Source organism: Mesoplodon mirus, assembly GCF_964341445.2.
Source record: "Mesoplodon mirus genome assembly, chromosome: X".
Classification (NCBI taxonomy): domain Eukaryota; kingdom Metazoa; phylum Chordata; class Mammalia; order Artiodactyla; family Ziphiidae; genus Mesoplodon; species Mesoplodon mirus.
The window spans coordinates 15,077,742-15,105,484 of NC_138981.1; the positions used below are offsets into that span (position 1 = coordinate 15,077,742).

Sequence of the window (27,743 nt, forward strand, 5' to 3'; positions counted from 1 at the left end):
ATAAAACATTTTCTTCATCTATTCATCAATCAAAGGACATTAGTATTGTTTCCATGGCTTGACTCTTGTGAATAATGCTGCAGTGAACATGGGAGCACAGTTGTCTCTTCGAGATACTGATTTCCTTTCCTTTGGATATACCCAGGAGTGGGGTCAGCAGGATGTTTTAAATTTTTGAGAGAAACATGGGGCTATGCAATGTCTTTTTGACACTATGCAAGCTAATTGCTTGATGTAGCTCACAGTTTCAACATTAGATCTGGTGACATTACTTCTGATAGCATGATGTCTTTGTGAAGGTCGAAGTTCAGCAGTTGCTGTGGTAAAAAGAAAATACCAAGTGAAAATCAGTGTAGAACAGAAAATGAGGGTGGTGGTGGCCAATCTTACTCCAAGGTTTGAGAAACTGTACAGTGTCCAACAGGTACACCCATCCCATTGGGAAGTAATTGTGGTCATTCAAGAATGAAATTCTATAATACATATTTTTTATTTCCATGCATTATTTTTTTCAGATGGCTACTTAGTTGTTAGGATACAAATATTCAATAAGTCATTTGGACTTAACTACTTAATAAATGGAGTTGTTAGGTGTTCCTTTTGGCCCAGGGGTTCCATGAAAAAATTACAGAGACACAGAGTGTTGTAAACTGAGAAAGTTTTGGAACCTTGGGTTTATTATATTTTGTCTATTAAATAGCTAATTGAAAATTGAAATTGATTAAAAATATTTGGCACATACAACTTTGTATCAGCCTACTACTTAAGAATTTCAGTGTCTTTGCATGCCTACCAAGAAAACACCAAATTTCCCAGACCATTATTGCAGACCTTTCATGATCTCCCCCCTCAACATACCTTTTATTTTATTATTATTTTTAAAACATTTTATTTTTTTTAATTAAAAAATTATTTATTTTATTTATTTATTTTTGGCTGCATTGGGTCTTCGTTGCTGTGTGCAGGCTTTCTCTACTTGCGTTGAGCGGGGGCTACTCTTCGTTGTGGTGCGCCTACTGCTCATTGTGGTGGCTTCTCTTGTTGTGGAGCACGGGCTCTAGGTGCACATGCTTCGATAGTTATGGGACGCAGGCTCAGTAGTTGTGGCTCATGGGCTCTAGAGTGCAGGATCAGTAGTTGTGGTGCACGGGCTTGGTTGCTCCGCGGCATGTGGGATCTTCCCAGACCAGGGCTCGAACCCATGTCCCCTGCATTGGCAGGCGGATTCTTAACCACTGCGCCACCAGGGAAGTCCCCCCAATGTACCTTTTAGGTTTAACCTTCTATCACCATCATCTGGCTAAAAATATTCACCATTCTCAGAGTTCTGATTTGCCCTCTCTACCAACCTCTTTCCCAAAAATGTACTCTCTCTTCTGTTTATGGTATCGTACCAATTCTTTAAGAATCTTCAAAGTCCAAAGTAAATTCTGTCTCTTTCATTAAAGAAGTTTGTCTTTCTCTTCTGTCAGATGTGAGTTCTCATGCTTTGGAAATCTGTAGACATACAACTCTCAAGAGCATTTATCTCATATTTTCTCTTATTTTCTTTTCTCCCCTATTAAATGGAAGGTTCTCATATGGCAAGGACCATTTCCTATATGTGTTTATATGCACTGCAGTGTTAGTCCCTTGAGTGGATTAGTGGAATGGATGGGTGAATAGAAGGATGGATGCATGGGTAGATGAATGGCTGGATAATAAATTAATGGATGGTTAGAAAGATGGATGCATGGATGGAGGATGGATGAATAATAGATGGATGGGTAGATGAAGTAGTACATGGATGAGTGAGTAGATGTGTGAATAAATGTTACAGCAGTTTAAAAACCCATTTTCCTAATATTTTAGTCCCTTATAGTCATAAATTACCCAGGGGTTACATTCAATTAACAATCCTTTTGCCATTCCATGCCTTATTAGAACTCTAACATCCCTTTTCATCATATCATAAATTAGAACAAAATTTCTCCTATTCACCAATAAGATTTACTTTTTACAGTCAAATGTACACATCAGCTTCCTTATCAAATCATTTGATTTGTGTGTCCAAAAATAACTATAGTGATTATGATGTATTTTTATTATATATAATATATTTATATTGTATAATCACATAAAGGCAGTGTGCTTATAGATAAAAATCAAGTCTTCCCATAAAAGATAGGAATTAGTTGATTGTATACAATGTGGTTCAAAAGACTATACTGGAGCTGACTGTGAATATCAAGCACAAAGTTAGTCAATGATATCGCAAAAGGGAACTAGTGTTTATTGAGCACTGCTATGTGTCATTTAATGCTCACAACTACCTTGTGGGTTAGAGATTATTATTCCTATTTTATAAATGATAAAATAGAAATACACGGAGGTTGCGAATCTTGCCCAAGGTCACATGTCTCATACACGGGGGAGGTTGTATTGAGAGTTGCACTATTACTACCAATTTAACGTGTCTCCGACCCATGCTCTTTGCTCCTCATCTCAGTGGGATGTATACATGGGCGCCCAGCAATAAGAACTAAGAAGAAATCACATTGTTCCTATACCAAAACTGTAAACAGAGAAAAAGTGGCATAGGTTTGTCCTCCACTCCCCAGTCTGCAGACCCTTATAACAGCAATTCCAGTTTTCTACTTCACGTTTCAGGGAATCAAGGAGTAGAAAGGAGAAGAGACTGAGGAGAGAGGAAAGTAAAGGGAATAAAAGACAAGAGGGCCCTGGGAAATCTGCAGAATTAACTTTATCAGCAGCAGAAGCAGAGAGTCTTTCCCTCTCTTTCTCCCACCAGGCCTCTTAAGTATTAATCAGATTTAATTGCAAGTTGTTCACTTCTTAAGAAGAGATGTCTAGGAAAAGACAAGAACAGGGCCTGCTATTTCATAGCATAGTCCTTCAATATCTGGAGCTTGAGTCCTAGCCCCATTCCTTTCCAGATATGTGACTTTAACTTCTCTGTGCTTCTGACTTCTCATCTGTAAAATGGGTACAATACTATTACCTACCTCATTGTGTGGTTGTAAGGGTCAAATAGGTAATTCAGATGTAGTTCTGGTAATGAGTAGTATTCAGTAGATGTCAACAGTGATGATGTATGGTACTGGTGGTAGTGGTGATGATGCTGTGGGACAGTTCTGCCTGGGGAACTCCAGGGAGGTCTTATAGGAGTGACATTCTGGAGGAGAGAATGAAGGGGATTTAGGGCATTTCAAGCAGCATGTTTGAAAAATTATAGGGCAGCAAAAGAGCCTACCTAGAGAAGAACAAGCACTTCTGTGGGATACGTTCATTACATTCTTAATTGTATAGGAATTTCTTAAAGGGGAATGTTACATTAAGGATCACCTTCATGGAAGAGACTGTTGAAAGCACAATGTTGTATCTTAGCACTGAGAGATCTTACATGTAATAAAGACAAGTGAGAGGAGCAAAGGCAGTATTCAGAACACTGACTCCTAAACTTGATTATTTTCTTCCACTTACAATGTTGGAAGTATCAAAGAAGTCGACTTGGTTCCTGTTCCCAGTGGGTCCTCCCCATAAAGCAGGCAATGAAACAGCATTAGGTGAGGAAGAGATGTGCTGGGGAGGTAACACCTGTGAAAGATACAAGGGGAAGGAAAGATACAAGGGGAGAGCCTCAGACCACAATGCAGCTCCAAAAAAGTCTTCACCAACCCAGTGGGAAGCTCTGGGCAAAGATTGCCCATTAGAAGAGTCCCTCACTGGGCAGAAATGACCAGGTCTTAGTGTTCCCGCCGTGCTGGGGTCTTTGGCTGGGGGCTGCTGAGAAGAGCATGGCCTCAGCTCAAAAGTTAATGTGGATCTTGAAGCCACTTATCAACTGGAATTTCTTAGCTCACTGTATTCCTTGTAGCTGAACAAGGAAGATCTGAGAAACGGATCTCTGTATATGCATTGTTCCTCTGATGAAGTGTCTCCTAAGAGAGCACCGTGGATGGGAGGTGGAAGAAGAGAAGTCGGTAAGCTCCCAGAAGACCTAGTTTCTGACCCCCACTCAACATTAGTTTACTGTGACAGTCTGTTAATTTTTGGGAGTCTCAATTTTCTCAGCTAGGAAGGTGTGGGGATTCTGGTTGAAATCTAGAATATATTTGATTCTAGATAGCAAGAATTCTTATTCAGAAATCCCATGGAATGAGAATGGTATTAAGAACATGGATTGCCTGAATTTGAAAGCTGACTTTAGCCGTGACTAATTGTGTAATCTTGGGTGAATTATAAAATCTCTCTGGACCTTGGTTTCCTCATCTTTAAAATGGGACTAATACTAGTACCTACCTAATAGGGTTGAAAATCCAAAGAGAAGAGAGCGTTTAGAATAGTGCCTGGCACATGGTGAATGAATCCTCAGCAAATACTAGTTGTAACTCCCATTCCCTGCCTATACATGTTCTTCAAAGGACCCAGACCTTAGAGTGAGAATTTAAGGGGCGAATGGGTCCAGGTTAGGCCCAGCAACAGCTAAGTCTAAGGAAAAACTTTAGCCCTGCTTTTTGTATCTCCTTGTTTTTGAGAAAGGGTAAAAAGTGCTTTTCTTCCAGAGCACAGTTTGTGATGCTTCTGGATTGCCTAGTAACAAAAGCTTCTCCTCACTCTTTTTCTGGTCTGATTGTTTTCAACTCAACAATTTTTTTTTAATTGAAGATTTTTAAAAATTATTAACTGAATTCTGCTCCCCTGACCATTTGAAGTCACTGCATCTCAAACAAAATACTTCAGAAGCCCGTAAACATCATCGTTTGTTCTAACCTGCTCAAAGTTATTAACTGTCTATTCTTTTATTTTTTGGATACTTGGCAACCAGGCTGTCTTTGCTGTAGACATAATAAGACATCCCTCTTAAGTCAGCTTTGCAGCTGGGAGGTTGGTGGTGGCAGGGGAGGTCGGGTCAATCTCTTCTCAAAGGCAGGGTTCCCACACTTTCACACCTTTGATTAAAGCAAGAGAATGTGCTTGGGGAATTGATTCCAATAGTACAAAACCCAAAGAGCAAGACTATTGTCAATCATAATCATCAAACAGAGAGGTTACACATGAGGGGAGAGGAGTGGATGTTGTTAAAGGACTGGAGTGAGGTCTTTCTCATCCCAGCAGTACAGTTGAAGCTGTTCGTTTTGAAAGGTGGTGTCCTTACTGTTGGCAAAGCGATGCAGAAGTGGAATTAGGACTATTAGAGGAGTAGGATATGTGAGAGTGGAATGAAAAACGATGCATCAAGTCTTGCTCTGAGCCCATGAGTAGCCTCTTTGCCAGGAGATCAGAAATGGAGGCGTGTTCACTGTTGTTAAGAGTCACTCTGAAGCTAGTGTTTTCAGCAAAATGATGCATAATTTGCTCATGTTTCCATGAGGATGTTTCATCTTGTTTACTGAAAGAGGAAGCACAGTTGAGGTCCCGTCACCATTAGAAACCAGTGAGTTTCTTCTTCTCTCTATTCTACATCTTAAATTACTTTGATATTAAAGAAATGTGACTGTAGACATGAGACAGGAACTAAGCATCCTGTTTATTTCCCTAGAGGCAAAACCCCCAAAAAACAGAAAAACAAAAAACACAGGACACCATTGCCAAGGAAGAAATAGAAACCACAGCTGCTGGACTCTCTGTGGTTTTCTTCCACTAGTTTTTCAGCTCCCTAATTATCCCTAATTTCTACTTCCTTGTGTTTCAGCATTTCCCCTCTTTCCTACTTATCTGTTTCACCTCCCAGGAGAACTATGAGGCATGACTGTCTCTCTGCTGCTACCCTTTGTCCCCTGAGAGGTGTGTGGTCTAGTGGTTAAGCACCCGGTTACCGGAACACCCTTATTAACTGTGTAAATTTAGGCCAGTTGGTTCCCCTCCCTATACCTCATTTCCTCATCTGTAAAAGGGATGTTAATAGTCCTATATATAGGGTGGCTGTAAGGACTCCATGAGGGAACATGTATAAAACATCTGGAATCGGGCCTCCCTGGTGGCGCAGTGGTTGAGAGTCCGCCTGCCAATGCAGGGGATACGGGTTCGTGCCCCGGTCTGGGAGGATCCCATATGCTGCGGAGCGGCTGGGCCTGTGAGCCATGGCCGCTGGGCCTGCGCATCCGGAGCCTGTGCTCTGCAACGGGAGAGGCCACAGCAGTGAGAGGCCCGCATACCGCAAAAAGAAAAAAAAAAAAAAAAAAAAAAAAACATCTGGAATCAATGTTAGTTCTTTCTATTATTTTATCCTTTGTCCTCTCCCCTTCCCATAGATCCTGTACTATTCATTATCTAGCAATTTACAAGAAAAGGATGAGAAAACTTGCTAAGAGAAATAGAAAGGTAAATGCTGGTAGGAGATTTCAAGCAGGGGGAAAATGGAGCTTTTAGTTGTCACTGAAGTATAAGAAGGCCCTTTGGGGGCCTTCTAACTTTTCTAGATTTGACCATATTTTCCTTCACACTCTAACCACTCAAGGTTCAACCTGGCTTATAGCACTTGCCTTTTCTGGTATTTCTTTTCTGTTTTATTTTGTCTTTTTGGTGGTTCCCCCCGCCCTTCATCCATTCTACTTACCAGGTGTTCCACATCTATCACTGCATAACAAATTACCATAAAGCAGTGGATTAAAACCAAAAACATTTATTAACTCACAGTCTCTGTTGGTGAGAAATTCGAGAGTGCTTTGACTGGATGGTTCTGGCCTAGAGTATCTCTTGAGATTGTGGTCAAGATGTTGGCTGGGGCTGCAGTCATCTGAAGGCTTGACTGGGGCTGGAGGATCCATTTCCAAGATGACTTACTCACAGAGCTGTGGACAGGAGGCCTCAGTTCCTCAGCCTGTGGATCTGTCCTTAGGGTCACTTGAGTGTCCTCACAATATGGGGGCTGACTTCCTTCAGAGCAAGTAATCTAAGAGACAGTGCATGGAGGGAGCTGCAATGTCCTTTGTCATCTAATCTTGGAAGTTACACACTATCACTGATGCTTCATTCTGTTTGTTGGAAGCCAGTCACTGAGTGCAGCTCATATCCAAGGGGAGGAAAATTTATCTCCACCTCTTGAAGGAAAGAGTACCAAGAACTGGTGGAATATGTTAAAACCGCCATACGAGGTGTTCTGTCAGCCTTGGGTCTGACTGAGAGTCTGGTCTTCCACTCCAGGCCTTCTCTGGGCATTGACCTGCCCTTCTGCAGCTTTGTGTGGCACAAAATGAAACTTGACTCTTTCTTTCAGGAGACTCCCCGCATCTCTCCTGAGTTTCCAAGCACCATGAAAAGTCACAGAATGTTAAGAAAAAAGAAGGGAACTTGAAGTGATCCCAGCATTACAGGATCTGGATACCGTCATCCATCTCTTTTGTTCCTGCTGCAGCACTAAAATTTGACATCTCTGATTCTTCTCAAGCAAGGGTTGCTGCAATCTTTTCAGCAGCTTCTCCATGGTGCTGCCACAAATGTAATATTGCAATCATGTTTGGTACCCACTGATTTTCAGCACATGACCTTTTCCTCAAAGCCTAACTTCACTTGATTCTTGGTGATTTCTCTGTACAGTTAAACTATTGTCATTCATCATCCTGGTTCCCAGCCAGTCCTCTTAATTATTTACCTCTCTGCCTCCAGACTTCAGCTGTCATTTCCGTTGACTTCCTTCCTTTCCCTTGTTCATATACTGAACTCGATATGCCTGAAACCAGATTCAGCATTTCCCTCCAGAGTGGCTTTCCTCTTGTTCTTGCTGTTTATACTGAGTCACAAGCCTAAAAAATTTCACCATCTTGGGCTTCTCCATTGCCTGTATTCCCTACATTTGTAATGGGATTCTGGCCCCTGTCTTGTGGCAAAAACAGCTTGCCTGCCATGCAGTCCAGGACAACTCCCAGCCATTGTCAGGGGGATATCAAAAACCCTAAATGAGGGATTCTTCAGTCAGCTTCCAGTTGGTCCAGTTGCTGGTTTCGTTCTGAGCTTGAGATTCCAGTTTCCTATCTGTTCCCAGTTCCTGCCCTGGTTTCTTAACCTTTTCTGCCAGAGCTCCCTAACGCCTAGAGCAGTACTTTTCAAACTTTAACGTGCACATGAATCCCTGGGGAGCTTGTTAAAATGCAAATTATGATTAAGGAGATCTGGGGTGGTGCCTGAGTTTCTGCATTTCTCACAAGCTCTACGGTGATACCCAAGCTGCTGGCTCAAGGACCACACTTTGGGTATCAAGGGCCCATAGCAACAATCTCCTATTGTGCTTCCTTGCTCACCCTCTCCTTCCATAGAGGGCAGGCACAAGGACTGTAATGTTGCCGTGATCTCTGGGTCACACACTGCCTGCATCATTGGTCCCCAGCATAGCAGAGGGCTGGAATCCCTTCAGGACCTCATGAAAAATAGTTATTCTTGGGTTCCATCCCTGGAGATCTCATTCAATAGGTCTGGGGTATGGCCTCAGAATCTGTATGTTTAAGAAGCACTCCAGGCAATCTTGAGTTTTTTTGAAGAACCAGTGTTTTATAGACTGAAGTCCAACCAGAAACCTTAAATGTAGAGTCTTTCCCAGCAGATCCAATCTCCTTTTTCTCATTTATTACTCCCCTCTACAGCTTTGTTCCAGACTATCTCACAGACAGACCCAAAGCATCCCCTTCTCTTTACTCTGGTTCCACCTACAAATTCTACCCACTCTATAATTAATTTATCTTTTCTGTGTATGTTCATTGTCAGTCTACCAAGAATGCCAGCTGCTGGAAGACACAGTGCCATGCACATAGCTGGTGGGCAGAGACTTTGTCTTTACTCTCTTTGGTCCTGTTGAGTCTACCTATCCTCCCAAATTCTACCAAATGACTGTGCACTGCCCCCATATTAAAAAAAAAATCCAATTTTCTGGAAGAATGGAAAATGTGACTCTCTTGACTGAAATAGAAGTGACGCTCCTGCCCCAACACATAAGAAAGGATGCTGAGTCACACTCCAATTCTATTCAGAAACTGGAGTCCCTGAGGACGGGGACTTTGTATTATGTTTGTTCTATGTCATTTTCGTAAGTCAAAGGCATCTCATGCTCACCATTAAATAAAAAGCTAAGCAAATGTCTAAGTATGTTTGGTGATCTGCTGGAAGGAGACGCATAGTGGTAGGGATGGAAAGAGTCATTATAGCTAATTAGTTGAAATGACATCAAAATTCTCTAATTAGCTTTTTAAAACATCCTTGCTCCCAGAAAATATTAGGTGTTGAACCTCAATATATCCTCACTCCTAAAATGCCATCAGAACAGTCTATAGTGTTGTAGGACACCTAACACCAGCAACAGCCATGAGGAATCACTGATAATTCTCAGCATCAGTGTAACTTACAGGGAAAGAAACACTAACAGCCCAGTTGGATTTAAGAGGTGTGGTTGACTCAGCACACGGGGGTGTCTAAAGAAATCAAGGGAAACAACAAAACAACATCTGGGAGTCCTCTTTGTGAACCAAAAACATGCCCTTCAGACCAAACTTCTTAACAAGAATACAAGATCCATCACAATTTCACCCAAACCTGCCTCAGGCTTCATTTCACACTGCTCTTTCCCTGCCCCCCCTCTTCCAATCTGGCTGCCCTTTCCGGGCTTGAAGCTGTCCCCTGCTCAATGCCATGCTCTTTCCTTTAAGCCTCCATCCTAGGTGCATACTATTTTCTCTGTTCAAAGGGTTCTGCCAAGTAGCCTTTAAGGTCAAATGTCGGGACTTCCCTGGTGGTCCAGTGGTGAAGAGTCCACCTTGCAATTCAGGGAACATGAGTTTGATCCCTGGTCAGGGAACTCAGATCCCACATGCCGCAGGGCAACTGGGCCCGTGTGCTGCGGCTGCTGAGTTCGCGCGCCTCAACTAGAGCCCGCGTGCCACAGACTACAGAGCCCACGCGCTCTGAAGCCTGCACACCACAACTAGAGAAGAGAAAACCCGCTCGCCACAACTAGAGAGAAGCTCGCGTGCCTCAGCGAAGATCCTGCGTGCAGCAACTAAGACCTGATGCAGCGAAAAATAAATTAAATAAATAAATAAATCTTTTTAAAAAAAAGATCAAATGTCACCTTCTCTGGAGAAAAGGGAGGGGATGGGGTCTAAATGCTGCGACTTTTTTTTTTTTTTAAAGAAGCCAGAGTTTAGTTCTATTTAAACAACACTCAAGGAACTTTCAGAAGGTTACAAGGCCCAAAGATGCCCGGGTTTCATATAATAATATAGCCAGGTTCTGGCTTTTGCTACCTCTGTTTCGAAATGCTCAGGACTACCCTGGGCAGTTCAATGCCTCACTAATTCTTCTACTCCAAGAGTGGTAAATTTCTCTGAGTTTTGGCATAATTCCTACAAGGCTGTCCCTCTGGTAATGACAACAAAAACAACGCCAGAAGCAATGATTGTCATTGAGAGGAAGAAAGGTAAATGATCAGAGAAGAAAGCCACCACAGCAATTTCAAGAAGCAGAATTATGAATACGGTATAGAACGAACAGAAGCATTTGCAGAATCTTCTTGAAAACCCTTCTTGGCATTATTCTTTGAAACCAGGTCCTCTGACTCTACGCTTGAGTAGTTGGGATCATGACGGGTCTTATAATAACATGTATCTTCGTGTTATTTTTCTCAGGCTCTTACACAGTGCTTGGAAACTGGCAGGTGTTTGATAAATGTCTTTCAAGTAAATGGAGGACTGGCTGCTATGATAGAACTTTTAGCCTATTGATCTGAGGTCAGTCGCTCTTCTGACTTTACTGGGCTTTTCCAAAACAAAATCACAAAAATAGTCTCTTTCAATCACAACAATAATAATAGGTTTAATAATAGCAGCTGATTATTACTTGAGCACTTACTATGTGCCAAATACTATGAAGTCTTAACATGGGTAATTTCATTTAACTTCACGAATTATCCCCGCTTTACAGATGAGGAGCTTGAGGCTTAAGACACCAAGTAACTTGCCAAGGTAATGAATGAGGGAGCCAGGACTTAAGCACGGAGTCCATGTACAGCATTATTAAGCTCTACTGCCAGTAACTCATCAACACCACTAGGCTTGTGGTTACTGACTCATTACTGGTGCTACTCATCACCACTGAGAAGCTCTTCCCCCTCTGGGCATGTAACATTAAACTCTACTGCTGGCTGAGAGGAGCACAAGCCCTTGGGCTTGTGGAAGAAGCATGGCAGCCGCCTCAGTGTTGTAAGCTGCCACTGGAAATTTCCATGGCAACACACTTGGTGGGCCCTGGCATGGTGATGAGTGCAAGCTTCTTTATTCCTTATGAATCCTGAAAAACCAAACTTTCAGTGGCAGCGCCCGCTAGTAACTGGCTTCCTGCGATGTATCTGGAAGAGCTTGAAGAGCTTCATGTAACCCTTGTAATGTATTTATACATTTTTGCTAAAGGTCTAAGCTTAAATCTAATAGTACCTCCTCAGTAAAGCCTTTCCTGGCACCTGCCAACTCTAAGTTACTCTTTCCACTCCCCAATTCCTCGGTATTCTATCTGTGACTCCTTTACAGTTCATTTCCCACTCAGAGCTTACGAGGAAATTTGCTATAAAATGCAGCAAACATTAATTAAAAATTGCAAATAGCTGCACCAGAATGCCAATTCATGTACCTTTTAGATCCAATGAGAAAATTCTTCTGGAAAAGACTACTTATCTGTGAGAGTTAGAACACAGCTGGCTTCTGATTATATTTCTCTCTGGTAAAGGGAAAAAGAATGGCCTGGCAGATCTACAGGACAGAGCGTGTGTGCGTTCTGCTTTCTGCTCTTCCCAGATGTCAGGTGCTGAAGGTTTAAGGCAGGAGTCCTGTGCCTAGTTGCCCTCAGTAGCAGTCCCTGTTCAAACAGGCAGTGGGAAGGCTGAGTGGGGCCGCTCACATGTGTCCGCCTTGCTCATCTGTGTGCAATTTAATTCAGGGACAGACCTCATTTTATAGCAACCTTAGCATGTCATCCTAATGTATTGGAAAAGATGAGAAAATGGGATGTGAGTCTGGATTTGGAGCCTAGTATCAGAAAGATTTCCAGTGCTTTGCAGAGTGCTGCATCTGAAAAAGAGAAGCCCAAATTATCTGCTAGGACCCGCAGATTGCTGGGCGAGTCTCATGTGGGCAGAGCAGGTGGCCGGGCAGTGACTGAAGTGTCCAGCAGGGGGCTGGCATTCTCTGCCTATAAGTAGCCCTGTTCCTCTTCAGAGCCTCAGCTCAGCAGAGCTGCCGTTTGCTGGTGAAGCCGGTGACGTGCAAAGCATTCCTGCCTATAGCATTTCAGGCTTTCTCGGTACAGTTTTTTTCTACCCTGTTTAAACCTTCAGGTTCTAAATATCAGGAAAGATGGGAAATGCCGTGTGAAAATAGCAGGCCAAAAGTTCTTAGTAAACTGCAGCCAGGGAGACTCAGACTAGAATGGAGGTAGAAGGAGCTGGTACAGAGTGTGTTTGATTCTAAGCTCTTTGGGAGCTGAGTTTTTGGGGGTGTTTTGTTGTTAACTTACTGAATTTAGAGATGTATTACATTGGTCACGTAAAGACCAGAGCAGCACCAGCATCAGAATAGTGACAATTTTGAATGCCATAGTCTCTATGTACTCAGAGTATTTTTATTAAAGAAGATAAAGAGCCCAGCATAGATTTTATCATCATCTTCACCAAACTGCAAAGTCAAAAGTTAAGCAACAGCATCTAAGGGCACTTTTTAGGTGGGAAAGAACCTAGAGGATGGCTCTGAATGACTGTTTGCTTCTAAACTTGGAAGTGGACCATTTCGTACACTGCAACATCTCTAATCACAGTGTGGATCGCCCCATGAACGACGACTGGTTCCACCCGGGGGTCCTGTATGTCATCCCTGCAGTTTATGGGGTCATCATTCTGATAGGCCTCGTTGGCAACATCACCCTGATCAAGATCTTCTGTACCGTGAAGTCCATGCGAAATGTACCGAACCTCTTCATCTCCAGCCTGGCTTTGGGAGACCTGCTTCTCCTGGTAACCTGTGCGCCCGTAGATGCCAGCAGGTACCTGGCCGACAGATGGCTGTTTGGCAGGATTGGCTGCAAACTGATCCCTTTTATCCAGCTTACCTCAGTAGGGGTGTCTGTCTTCACACTCACAGCTCTCTCAGCAGACAGGTAAGTCCTGGAGGACAGCGACCTTCTCTCTGAGGGTGGTAGATGCCTCGGTAAATGAGCTACCACATCGGGACAAACAGGGCTGTTTGTGCGCAGGGAAGTTTCACTCAAACTCCATTCCCTTCCAGGCATGTTTCTGTTCTAGGGACTACTTCTTGAGTTTGACATATTGGTTTCAGAAAGAAAAGTCAGTGGATAGCGGGGGGGTGAGGGGTGGGGTTGGGGGGGTGGGGGGTGGCTGAGAAAAAAGATCTCTGAGTATAAGATTGAGGTGCATTTTCTGGAGACAGCTGATTTAGCCTTGCCTCTTCCTAACTTCTCACTCCCTGCAAAATTAATTGACTGGTGAGAAAAAAAAAATCACACCTAATAGAGTTTAAACCCCAGGTAAATGTTTCTTGGAAGCAATTCAAAGTCTTCAGAGAACAGAAAAGTCCCACTGCATTTCTTCTTCAAATATTCTTTCAGAAATAACCAAGAAGAGAAAATAAGCAGCATTTCCTTGAAATCCATTCTCTTCAGACAGTTTAACTTTTCTCACAGCTGATGTTGTATTTGGTTCTCTGGAACTGAACAGTTTGTGTGCTGGTTTTTCTAAGTATCTCTTAGGTGAAATCAAGCATTATTTGGATTTTTTCTTTCCTTGAGAAAGCTCCATTCAAGGTTGATTTCAAATTTTAGTATCTTTATTGATGTACTTCCATATACAATACTTTTAGGGTTTTTGTTTTTTGGGCGGGGGGAGGGAGTCCAGTACAGTGTTTTATTCTGGGAAATATACATATTTGTGAACTGCATTTCTTGTGTGAACATATTGCTTAAAAATTCACATTTATTCATTCTTAAACATTCATATTAATTCTTTGAGCATTTATCAGGTGTCTATCACGTAAAAAACACTTGCTTGAAATAACCAGTCAGGAAATACCTGCAGATTGTTCACATAAATTGCTGAGCATGTCTTATGTACTTCTGGGCAATAGAACTGGACACAGTAATGAATAGGCTTCAGACACATTGTCGACCATATGGTCAAATTAAGAAAAACTGGTGCAAGGAACCAGAGACTATCAGTTTTTATTTTAAAATCAACTGTATGTTATGGAGTTAAAGATACAAAGGGATTTGAGAGTGTACTGAGGAAGGCATAGAAGCAGCTCTTGAAAATTTATACTCTGAAGAAAATGTCCCACATTTGAATACATACGGTGCTGGATTCTCACTTTGTAGAGGAACAAACAGTCCCCAGGTGATCTGGGTTTGTGGAGTAATGGACAAATAAAGATAGTGTTATCAGTATTTGTAGACATGTGTTTATGCTTAGCTGCCTGAGTACACTGCTCAGCACACACAACTTTCTCAGACTGAAAAATAATAGCCCAGGAACGAGGTTTGCACATGGCGCCCACTAGGCAGGGTTTCTCGGTTCCTGCCACTCACCCCCAGCTCGCTCTAACCCTGAACATATGCCCACCAAGGCCTGATGACCACAGGCAGTCTCACTGTTGAGCCAGGGCAGGCAAACTGTGGAGCTGGCAGCAAGTTTGTGGCTGGTTACCAGTGGCCAAGGGCACCTCAGGATGACAGTTATTTTCTTGATGGGATAATGAGATTTTGGTTTCCGGGTTGGTGAGTGCAGTGGTACAGATGGCGTTTCCTGTCTTCCTGGGATGGGGTGGGGAGTGGGGGAGGAGGGAGTGAGGGAGAGGAAAGTGAGGGAGTGCAATGGAAGGATACAGCTGCAGGGAACTCTTCTCCGGGGTTCCCAAGTTCAGAAATTACTGTAAGCTTCCATATAACTAACTTTTTGTTTTGTTAAGGCTTAAAAAAGCTGACCAATTACCTGAATCACAAGTAGTGCCTCTAACCAATTTCAACAAGAATAGGTATTGAGCTAGTTAAAATATATGAGACTGTACTTATCTATGTGTCTCATCTTTAAAAGCTATTGGAGTTCTATAACAACCTCATGAGGTTGGCAGGGCAAATACACACGCACGCACACCACACACACACAATATCCGTATTTTTTCTTCTCAACAAGGTATAATTATATACAGTAAACTGAACAAGTGTACAGCTCAATATATTTTCACATATTCTGTATAACAACATAACCACCACCCAGATAGAGATATAGAACAGTTCCAGCACCCCAGGATTTTCCTTTATGTCCCTTTCCAGTTAATACCTAACCCCATAGAGAGGCAATCACTATTCTGAGTTCAATTACCATGTATTATTTTTGCCAGTTCTTTAATCTCTTATACATGGAATCATACTTCTTATGCTTATCCTTATGTCTGGGAGAGTCATCCACGTTGGTGCACATAGCAATGGTTTATTCTTTTTCATTGTTGTGTAGTGTTCCACTGTATGAATATACCTCAGTTTATTTATCCATATTAATACTGATGGACATTGGATTTTTTCCAGTTTGGGGCTGATCATAACCTGCTCTGGGTATTCTTATTCATGCCTGTTGGGGGAACAAAAGTTTTTCTCTTGGGTATATGCCTGGGAGAGGAATTGCTGGATCATAGGGGCAGGTATTTAGTAAATATTGTCAAAGAGTTTTCCAAAGTGGTAGTCTGTATCTGATGGATTGGTCAAAGGGTGAACCAGAAGACCCTCAAAACTGGATGATCATCGCAATCATTGGGGAGCTTAAAAATATGCAAATTCTTAGCCCCCATCCTAAATCTATTGACTCAGGATGGATGGTAGTCATCCATCCCTGCCCCCTATAGATTGACCAACAATGCAAGTACTTATCCCAGCCTCCCTTCTGCAGCTTTCTCTCCCCCAGGTGAACTTGAGTCTTTGCTAATATGAAAAGAATAACATTTTTCTAGAAAAGTTTATACTGGGGCACTAAAGGGAGACTTCAAGGCAGTCCCAGAAACCAGAATTCTGTGTTTCACGAAACTGACCAATTGCAGATTTGCATTCAAACCCCTTCACTATTGGTCCCAGCCTCCCCCTCACCCCATGCTATCTTCCCCTCCTTACACACATTGAGATCCTCATACACGGTTGTTACACCAACAAGTTCGTGGCTCTGCTTCCTTGCTTATGCTGAGTCACATCCACTCTCCAGAATCCTTTCTCCTTTCCTAAATAGAAGACTCTTCTCACCAACCCATGTGATGTATGGAAGTGGAATGGATATCAACAGCCCTGCATTTTAGGCTTCTTTTTTTTCTGCCATTACTACCCATACAATGGAGTCAGACCAAGTCTCTTACCTCTCTGACCTTAGTTGAATCATCTGTAAAATAATAGACTTGAGCTAGATTATTTCTAAGGCCCTTCCAAATTTTAAACTCATGATTTTTATCTGTCATCTTGCCCATCACTCAGATTCTGGCTCAAGCCTCCTCCTTAAAGCCCTAAGTTGGACCATTCTAGTCCAGATTTTCTGGCCCTCTTCTAAACATGAGGCTTATTATCTGATACATGAATTATCTCGTGCCGTCTTTCATCTTGCTGTTTTGAAGTATTTCATTCACTTCTCTTTTTTTAGTCTCTCATATATTCATTGCTTTGACTTTTCAAGTAGATTATTAAGAATGTAGAAGGCAGAGATTTCTTATATATTATATCTTACAGTGCCTCACATGGTTTCTTGTACCTAATGGGTGATCAAAAAATATTGATTAGGGCTTCCGTGAGGGTGCAGTGGTTAAGAATCTGCCTGCTAATGCAGGGGACATGGGTTCGAGCCCTGGTCCGGGAAGATCCCACATGCCGTGGAGCAACTAAGCCTGTGCACCACAACTACTGAGCCTGCGCTCTAGAGCCTGCTCGCCATAACTAGAGAGAGCCCGCGCACAGCAACAAGGACCCAAAGCAGCCAAAACTAAATAAATAAAATAAATAAATTTATTTTTTAAAAATATATATATTGATTAGGGGCTTCCCTGGTGGCGCAGTGGTTAAGAATCCTCCTGCCAATGCAGGGGACACGGGTTCGATCCCTGGTCTGGGAAGATCCCACCTGCCGTGGAGCAACTAAGCCCATGCGCCACAACTACTGAGCCGCGTACCACAGCTACTGAAGCCCACGCTCTAGAGCCCGTGCTCCACAACAAGAGAAGCCACCGCAATGAGAAGCCCACACACCACAACGAAGAGTAGCCCCCGCTCGCCGCAACTGGAGAAAGCCTGTGCGTAGCAATGAAGACCCAACACAGCCAAAAATAAAATTTTTAAAAATTTAAAAATAAAGTTAAAAAAATATATTGATAGGGGGCTTCCCTGGTGGCACAGTGGTTGAGAGTCCGCCTGCCGATGCAGGGGACACGGGTTCGTGCCCTGGTCTGGGAAGATCCCACATGCCGTGGAGCGGCTGGGCCCGTGAGCCATGGCCGCTCAGCCTGCACGTCCTGAGCCTGTGCTCCACAACGGGAGAGGCCACAACAGTGAGAGGCCCGCGTACCACACACACACACAAAAATATATATATATATATTGGTTAATTAAAAGTATGGTTAATCATCTGAAAGCATACTCTTAAAAAATATATCACACAGGGGTTTCCCTGGTGGTGCAGTGGTTGGGAGTCCACCTGCCGATGCAGGGGACACGGGTTCGTGCCCCGGTCCAGGAAGATCCCACATGCTGCACGGAGCGGCTAGGCCCGTGAGCCATGGCCGCTGAGCCTGTGCATCCGGAGCCTGTGCTCCGCAAGGGGAGAGGCCACAACAGTGAGAGGCCTGCGTACCGCAAAAAAAAAAAAAAAAAAAAAAAAAAAAAAAATATATATATATATATATATATATATATCACACAGTCACCTGCTTCTTCTCTATTCCTCTCTATTAAACTCTCATTATTTGGGCAAATGAGAGAAAATCTATTCTTTGTGAGTCAGTAAGTAGATTTGGGGGATGAGATGGGTTGATGGATGGATAGATGGAAACAGGTGGATGGATAGGAGGATAGATGGTTGGATGAGTGGATGGGCAGATGGATGGAGAGATAGTGAATGTTTGGGATGGATGTATTTATTTTTTACATACTGGTCTTTGCTACTAGATGCCCATCTCTATACTAGGTGCCTCAATATTATATAAGTGGAATTTAAGACCTAACAGGAAAAGGATAAAGGGAGTTTGCGTTTTCTTTTCCAGTATAAAAGCAAAGAATAAAGCTGGATTTAATGTTAATAGCATTTATATTACATGCCCAAGTTATATTGTGTCTGCTTCAGTATTATTACTCAGCTTTATTTCTGCTAGAATGGGGCTGACAGAATAAATCCTATGGCCAGATGTGCTCCACTGTAAAGTGATCCTTCTTTGGTTCCATAGAAAAGACTTTTCCTAAGTTTTCCCCTCCCTTGTGATTTGGAATGTGTAAAGAAACAGGAAAGTATTACATTAATGCAACCTTCTTGGAGTACAGATTCTTTGAGTTCACTGCAAGGAATTTATGAGATAATGTAGTTTTCAGCCTTTCCTGACATCTAGAGCTGCATGGTCCAACATGGGAGCCACTAACCACATGTGGTTACTTAAATTTAGATTTAATTTATTATTATTATTATTATTTTGTCTGTGCCACACGGCTTGTGGGATCTCAGTTCCCTGACCAGGGATTGAACCTGGGCCACAGCAGTGAAAGCCCGGAATCCTAACCACTAGGCCACCAGGGAACTCCTAAGATTTAATTTAAATACAACTAAAAATTCAGTTCCTTAGTCAAACCAGCCACATGTCAAGTGCTCAGTGCCACATGTGATTCTACTGGACAGCACAGACACAAAACATTTCCATAATTGCAGAAAGTTCTGTTGGACAACGCAGAAGAGAGTTTGTTCTGTGCCTTGGGGTCCAAATCTCTTTCCCAGGATCCATGTTAGCTGCTTTCTTTCATTGAGGGTATCAGGAATCCCTCAGGCAAATATCGAATGCCTCCCAGCTGCATGGGCTCTTCCTGTCTGTAAAATATCTTCTATTGGAAGATGCTCAGAGATGAAGAGAGAAGAATACAGGCAACCCAATACAATCACCAGTCACAGGCTTGGGGGAATTTAGGCATCCCATTGATGAGGTTTTGAGACTTTCTGAAGAATACCTATGGGGTTCACTTTCCAGTCTGTGCTATGAACTTCTGTGTGATCCTTCCATTCTCTTTTGCCTGGCCCTCTTCCATCTGCCAGTCTATCTTTTTACCTCTTATCTCAAAATTCACCAGAGCAAACACTGCTCTAGCTATACTCTTATCGCCTCCCATACATGCTCCCTGACTCCTCCCCTCTTTTACTTCACTTCCCCCTCCCTGATGACTGGGCTGTTCCCTCCATCTATCCAAATGCTACCAGTCTTTCAAGGCACAGTTCAAGCCCTTCTCTTCCATGAAGATTCCCCGACCCTTTGGCTTTCATTGATATTTTCCCCTTTCCTAAGATGCTTTTGCCTGTACTGTTCTTTAAATATCAAATTTATCCTACCTTGTATTACTAGGTCCTTTTTATAGATGTATTTTCTACTTCCTTCATTATATGAGACGCTTCATGGGGTCTGTGCCTGCTACAATGCCCAGGCCCACCTTATATCTAGTAAGAGGACAATAACTACAGCTTGGTTGATGTTTAAGCAGTGACAAAATGATAAAGTGTAGCAGCTACAAGTAGAAGTCATCCTCAAGTTCATACCCTTATAAATGGTGTTCTGAGACTCAATTTCCAACATTGGGGGAAGGGGTTCCCCACACATCCAACAAGCAATTCTCAGAACACCAGCTAGGTGTCTGAGAATTCAACTCAATTCTGACACTATCAACCCAGAGATAGCGTCGGATTTCACAGGTTGAGGGCTCAGTCCTACGAGACTGCACCAGCCGCCACTCCCACTTCAGATGCCAGTCACAAACCTGTGCTTCTGACCATCTGGCTAAAAATCAGAGGTCCCCATGACCCCCTGTTCTCAGGTTCCATTAATTTGCTAGAGTGACTCACAGAACTCAGGAAAGCATGTTGCTTATTAAATCACTGGTTTATTGTAAAAGGGTACAATACTTTTATCCTCAGGAACAGCCAGGTGGAAGAGATGCATAGAGCAAGATATGAGGAAAGGGAGCTTCCCGGCCCTCTCCAGGTGCCACTCTCCCTGCATCTCCATGTGTTCACCAACCCAGAAGCTCTCCGAACCTTGTCCTTTTGGGTTTTTATGGAGGCTTCCTTACGAAGTCATGATTGATTAAACCATTGGCCACTGACAACTGATTCAACCTCCAGCCACATCCTCCTCCCCAGAGGTCTGGGGCTGGGACTGAAAGTTTCAGCCCTCTAATCAAGAGTTGAATCACTTGGTGACCAGCCCCCATCCTTAACTGCTTTCCCAAAGTCATTAACATAACAAAAGACACCTTTATCACTCTCTACACACTTAGGAAATTCCAAGGGTTTTAAGAGTGTGAGCCAGGGACTGGAAGAAGACCAAATGTATATGAGAAATATGTATTTGGTCATCTGAATGACCAAACATATATTTCTTATAAATCACAATATCTCACCTTGTTTGACACAGAGACCAAAAGAGGTGATGGAATTTGGCCTCGTCACAACAAATTCAGAGTAGAGTCACACTAGAACCCTGCTTTCCTCATTCCAAGTCCCAATTCCTTCAGGGAAACTGAAAACTTTTCTTCAGAAACCATCAAAACAAAGTCTGATTTAATTTCCCTTCTCTGGGCAGTGGGAGCTACTGATCCTGAACTCTACTGTTCTGTGGGAAGATACCCTGAGCGATTCCAAGTTAGCCCTCTTCTGATGGGATCACCCCAGTGATTCCAAAGCTCCTCTACTGTTCTAGAGCTCAGCTTCACTGATCCCAAGGAGAATGGCCATTTCTCACAAGGGAGGACAATTTAATCTCTCATAAAGCAACTTTCCCAGGAAGTCTCTCTGTTGAAGGAGTTTACATGAATCACCAGTCCATAACTTCTCTAGGGTATGATTTTTCTGAAGCATATGCTGCCTCTCCAGAAGGAAACTCAACTCCTGTCTCCCCATGGGGAGGGATCTGTCACAGCTGCTGGCAGGCTCTGGGAGTACTGAGAGGGCAGGTGCAATGGAAGGGGGAGTTCCCAACAAGACTCTTTGAGTTGGAGTGCTATGGAGATAAGGGCAGCAAAGAAGTCTGACCTTGTCTCTCACGCATTATCTTTTAAAGTGGTAGACTTTTATGTGATTAATTATCATTTTTGGCAACTTAAAATGCATGGAGGCGAGACAGATCACATGCTTAATCATGAAACATAGAGCATAGACTGAAAGGGCTCCCTGGTGAGGTTTTTTTGAACTGTGCTTGTCAATACCATCCTTTGAAAATAGACTAAATTTGCATTTTTGCACTTGTAAATCCTCCTGGTGTGTGGGGTTTGCATAAATTCTCTCAATTAAAACACATATTTTGCAGAATAAAAGAAAAAATTTTTCTTCATTCCTTTTTCTACTTCCCTGTAATAGATCAAGGGATCTTTTTTATTACAGTCATCTTTGAAATTCTGGTTATTAAGTATTGGATTAGTATCTGATATTTGCTGCTACATGAAATGATTTGATTTGCCTAGGAACCCCTAAGAGGCTGCAGGTTCATTTTACACATTAAATGTCACCTTCTGTAGGAGGTCTTCGTTGGCCACTCAGACTAAAGGAATGACCAATGCTATTCTATCATCCAGTTTCTTCTTTCAGGTTGATTGAGGTGTAACTTACACAGTAAACTTTTAGTCGTGCATTTCTATGAATTTCGACAATCTTCCACAGTCATGTAACCACCACCAGCACAATCAAGATATAGAACATTCCATTAGCCCCCCCCCCCAATTCTCTCATGTCCCTCTGTAGTCTATCCTCTTCCTCCACCCAGGAGGGAATTTTTTTTTCTACATCCAAACTTTCTTTAGTTTATAACCTCCATTACACACTAAGTTTTTCTTACAGAAAATAAAGCTCCTAGAAAAAGTAAAAGAAAAAAAAAGAAAGAAAGAAAGAAAATAAATCTCCTGGCAGCCACTGATCTTTTCCAAAATATATGAATGACATCATACAGTGTGTAGTTGTTTGAGTCTGGCTTCTTTCAACTCATGTTGTTGCATGTATCAGTAGTCCATTCCTTTCTATTGCTGAGTCCATTGCATGGCTAGGCTACGGATTGTTCATCTGTTCTTCAGTTAATGGGTATTAGGGTTGTTTTCAGTTTTGGATGAAGATGAATCAAGCTGTCATAAACATTCACATACAGTTTTTGTATGGATGTATGCCTCCATTTCTCTTGGGTAAATATCATCCACTATAATCGTTTTGAGAATTATTTTGTTCATTTGTTTGTTTACTTGCTTACTCTCTGTCTCCTACCACTAGAATATAAGCTCAAAAAAAAAAAAAAAGAGAGAAGCTATGGCATTCATTAGCGTGTTCACTGACACTAGGACAGTCCCTAACCTGTAGTAGGTGCTTGATAAGTGTTTGTTGAATACATGAATAGATGGATACATGAAGGAAGGAATAAAAGAATGAATGAATTCTGGTAGGTTCTACTATCCGTGTTGCTGCAAATGGCAAAATCTCACTTTTTTATGGCTGAGTGGTATTCCATTGTGTGTGTGTGTGTGTGTGTATGTGTATGTGTGTGTGTGTGTGTGTGTATATATATATATATATATATATATATATATATATATATATACCACATCTTCTTTACCCATCCATTGATGGACACTTGGGTTGCTTTCATATCTTAGCAATTATAAATAATGCTGCTGTGAAAATTGGGGTGCATGTTTCTTTTCGAATTAGTTTTTTGGTTTTTTTGGATATATACCCAGGAGTGGAATTAATAGGTCATATGGTAGTTCTATTTTTAGTTTTTTGAGAAACCTCCATACTGTTCTCCACAGTGGCTGCACCAATTTCCATTCCCACCAACAGTGCAGGAGGGTTCCCTTTCCTCCATACCCTCTCCAGCATTTGTTATTTGTGTTCTTTTTGATGACAGTCCTTCTGACAGATGTGAGGTGATATCTCATTATGGTTTTGACTTGCATTTCCCTAATGCTTAAGGATATTGAGCATCTTTTCATGTGCCTGTTGGGTGATATGTTTTTTCTATAGAGAAATTGGAAAGATACCTCAGTCTTCTAGCATGGTTGATTCAAATTGACTTATTATTAATGAGAGGTTAGAAGAGTTTCTTTCAGCTTCATAACTCATTATTGGTAATGTCATATAAGTGTTTAAGATTATTATCAAATGTTTAGGATCATCTGAGAAAGACACTATCAAGTTTCTTTCCTATACGGGCTGTAAAATTTCACAGCATTTCAAATTTTCTTGTGCCTTGAGTAATCTTAAATACTCATTTAATTGATGACACCCATTAACCAATTAGCCATGGATGTCTTTGCATTATGGATTTTAAGTTACCTTCGTCAATGTTGGTATTTTGTGGGTATGCATGACATGAGTGACTTCACACAAATGTATTTGCTATTTGTAACTTGGCTATAGGTTTCTGCCCTATAAACACAGACACTCTGATAACCTCAATTTTGCTGATATATTTGGGGTTTTTTTTAAATTAATTAATTAAATTTTTTTTTTTTGCTTCATTGGGTCTTCGTTGCTGCGCATGGACTTTCTCCAGTTGCAGCGAGCGGGGGCTACTCCTCATTGCGGTGCACGGGCTTCTCACTGTGGTGGCTTCTCTTGTTGCGGAGCATGGGCTCTAGGTGCGTGGGCTTCAGTAGTTGTGGCACACGGGCTCAGTAGTTGTGGCTGGCAGGCTCTAGAGCGCAGGCTCAGTAGTTGTGGTGCATGGACTTAGTTGCTCCATGGCATGTGGGATCTTCCCGGACCAGGGATGGAACCCATGTCTCTTGCATTGGCAGGCAGATACTTAACCACTGTGCCACCAGGGAAGTCCCTATATTTGGGTTTAAATCTACCATTTTATTATTTGGTTTTTGTTGGTCTCACCTGTTTCATAATCCTTTTTCCCTTCCTTCTTGCCTTCTTTTAAATTAATTAAACATTTAAATTATTCTATCCTCCCCCCACCTCCTGGCATGAATTTGTTAATTATACAAACTCAATATTCTTTTAGGGGCTACTCTTGTGTTTACAACATGTATCCTTGACTTATTAAAATTTACTATAAATTAGAACTTTCCTACTTCCCAGACAAGGGTAATAGGACACTTTAACTTCATTCTAATTTCCTCCTGCCTTTTTTTTTTTGGTTATTGTTATTCTGTATTTCAACTCTATCCATATTTTAAACCCCACAAGACATTATGTTAATTGCTTTTACATACTTACATTTACTCACATATTTACCTTTAGATTTATTCCTGTATTCACCTTTTCTTGCTCTCCACTCCTTCCTGCATCTCTGTGACATCATCTGAGATTATTTCACTTCTGCCCAAAGAACGTCCTTAAGTATTTCACTTAGTGTAAGTCTAATGGGGATACATTTTATGGTTTCATTTGTCTGAAAATATCTTTATTTAATGTCATTTGGAGAGGATATTGCCACTGGGCATAGAATTCTAGGCTGGCTGTTTTTGTCTTCCCTACTTTGAAGTTGCTATTCATTGTCCTCTGACTTCTGCTATGACGTCAGATGTCAGTTTCATTGTAGCTCCTTTAAAATCATCGATTTTTTTCTCTTTGACTCATTTTAAGATGTTTCTCTTTATCTTTGGTTTTCAACAGCATTACTATGTTGCACTTAGGTGTGGTTTTCTTTGTATTTTTCCTGCTTGAGATTCATAGCTTTTTTTTTTAAACCTGTGGCTTGATGATTTTAGCCACATTTGGAAAGTTCTCAACCATAACAACTTCAAAGATTGTTTCTGCCCCATTCTCTTTTTGCTCTCCTTCTTTATGCTGTCTACATGTAAATAGAATAACTGCAGGTTAACTTAAAGCTTTTCAAGCTTTTTTCCACTTTTGGTCGTTTTTGCTTTTATTGATGCAGGTGATTTCATACTTCAGTCAGGCCTCTGTGACTGGGGACTATTTTAAACATAATTTTATTTCACCATTTTGCCCATACATTTCTATTACCTTTTCTGTGTTTTCCATCCTTTTTTCTCACTGTACTTCAGTCTGACCATTTTCAGCTCAAAAATTCTCTCCAGCTGTGTCTAGTCTGCTTCTGAAGCTTCCATTTAATTCTTAATTTCAGTTACTGTATATCGCAATTCTAGAATTTCCATTTGATTCCATCTTGTCACCTAATTTCTTGAATTAGTCCCAATATATTGTAAAATCCCTCTTTGGTAACTCTAACTTGTGGAACCTCTATAAGTCTGTTTCTATTATATATTTCTTCTCTTGTTTTTCGACCATTTTGTTTTCTCTCCCAGTATACGAGGCAATTTTTGTTTGACTACTTGATTTTGTATATGAAGAAGTGTAGATAATTTGGGGCTCTGGATAGTATTATCTTCCAGAAAAGATTAGCTTTTGCTTCTTGTGGGCAGGTAGGAGGTGGCGGTGTATCTGACCTTGTCAGGGATTGAATAGATTGGAGGCTGGGCTTGGTCTTTGTGAGAACTGGTCTATTTCTGGTTCAGTGCTACTACTAGGATGTACCTCTTTGGGCATCTCAACTGTAAGCCTGGAGTGTTTACCCTGGCTTCTCTCCTTGGTGGGCCCTGATCTCCATTTATTATTCCCCTTCATCCTGAAACTGCTAGAAGCTCTTCTCAGCTCTCAGTTTCTGTTGGTGCTGCTTGAAATTTGGTAAATGCCTTAAGGGGAAAATGATGCTGAATAACAGCTTCATCTCTTTGCACTTCCTTTCTCTCCAGGATTTTGGCCCCTCAAATCCTTACTGCCTTGGTATTTCTCTGATGTTTTCAAAGGGATTTTCTAGCTTTTCATTTCTGGAGAGTTGTTCAGCAACAAGCTAAGTTGCCATTATCAGAAGTGGAAAATCCTGTACCACCTCTCTTAAAGACCTGATCTGCTGACCACCAAGCTATCCACATCCCAGTTCCTCTAAAGAGGAGTCCAGAACTACCTAGTCAGACCTTTGAGATCAGCATTCAGAGCCTCAAATTAAATCAGCAATTTAGATGCAGAGAAATGAGCTCTGGCTAACCTCAAAGTGAGTAAGTCAGGAATCTCAGTTGAGGCCTGCGGCAGTGGACACTGCCAAGTATTATAGGTACATCAAAGCCTCTGGGATCTTTCAACTAGGCCAGGTCTCTTAGCCCCAATAAGCAGGAGCTAGAGCTGACATTTAGTTATGCAGTGATTGATAAAAGCTGAAATTTCGTGGGAAGGACAGTGCCAAAATGTTGCTAAGATACACTTCTTTAAACTTCAGTCCTTTATTACTTTTTCTTTTTTTGTATTGTACCCAGACTAATTGGCCAGTGGTGATAGCTAAAGGTTACATAGGAAAGAAATAGGGGGAAAATGTGAAATGCGGCACATAAAGAAATTTATTTCCAGTGTGAGAAGAATTTACTGTGACAATAGATAATAGGTCCATGTGACTCACTTATTTCTATGCTGTCTACATATAAATAGAATAACTACAGGTCAACTTTAAGCTTTTCAAGGTTTCTTTTTTCTCTTTGGTGGTGCTTGTTTTTATTGTCAGGCAATTTCATACCAGGGTCAGGCCTCTGTTATGAGAAATACTTTAAACACAATTTTAAAACAATATAAAATTATGTAAAAACAAAATTACAGTAGTTTCTCCATGAGAACATATGGGAAATGCTTATTTATTTTAACATAAATGGTGGACAAAACAGATTGTTAAGAATTTCATTGTTATCTTTTCCCTCTCCACTTTAAATGATTGGAAACATCACAGAAGAGCAGAAAAACCAGAATTTGGTATCTTTTCTTTCCTAGATTGTCAACAGAGGTGAAATTGAAGGTTAAAATGATGGCTTCAGGAATACATATATATACTACAAGATGAAGATAAATGTGGTCAATATTTAATTTTAAGCATTCTTCACTTATGCTTTAAAAAGCCTGCAAATCCAAAGTGCTGTAGACAAATATAAGTGACTTGGGGATCCAGAGACGGAGGTTCTAGTTTTGGTTTTCAGCTAACCGGCTGTGGGAACTCTGTGGGCACCAGTTTCCTCTTCTTTAAGTTAAGGAAATGGGACTTGAGGATGCCTAAGTTTTTTTTTTTTTTTTAATTTATTTATTTTTGCTGTGTTGGGTTTTCGTTTCTGTGTGAGGGCTTCCCCTGGTTGTGGCAAGCGGGGACCACTCTTCATCGCGGTGCGCGGGCCTCTCACTATCACGGACTCTGTTGTTGCGGAGCACAAGCTCCAGACGCGCAGGCTCAGTAGTTGTGGCTCACGGGCCTAGTTGCTCCGTGGCATGTGGGATCTTCCCAGACCAGGACTCGAACCCGTGTCCCCTGCATTGGCAGGCAGATTCTCAACCACGAGGATGCCTAAGTTTTATATTCCATAGTTATATATAAAGCAGGTTTATAATCAAACGTATTCTCATATGTCTGTACCATGATGACAGTAGGGCATATACAGACCTAGCATCATCTGTTCTGAGTGTTCCACGAAGGAGAATATACATGTGTGAGTATCATTCTCTTGTT

General features: G+C 41.7%; 1 protein-coding gene across 1 annotated transcript in view; it reads left to right on the plus strand.

The window, feature by feature from the left end:
• Nucleotides 1–12,715: 12,715 nt before the first annotated feature.
• The window catches only part of GRPR (gastrin releasing peptide receptor), a gene marked incomplete at both ends in the record, with an annotated part of 30,335 nt that continues 15,307 nt past the window's right edge, over nt 12,716–27,743 (plus strand). The window contains one exon of the mRNA XM_082610128.1: nt 12,716–13,128. Within this exon, the coding sequence (XP_082466254.1) occupies nt 12,716–13,128 (413 nt within the window). The remainder of the gene's footprint in view (nt 13,129–27,743) is intronic.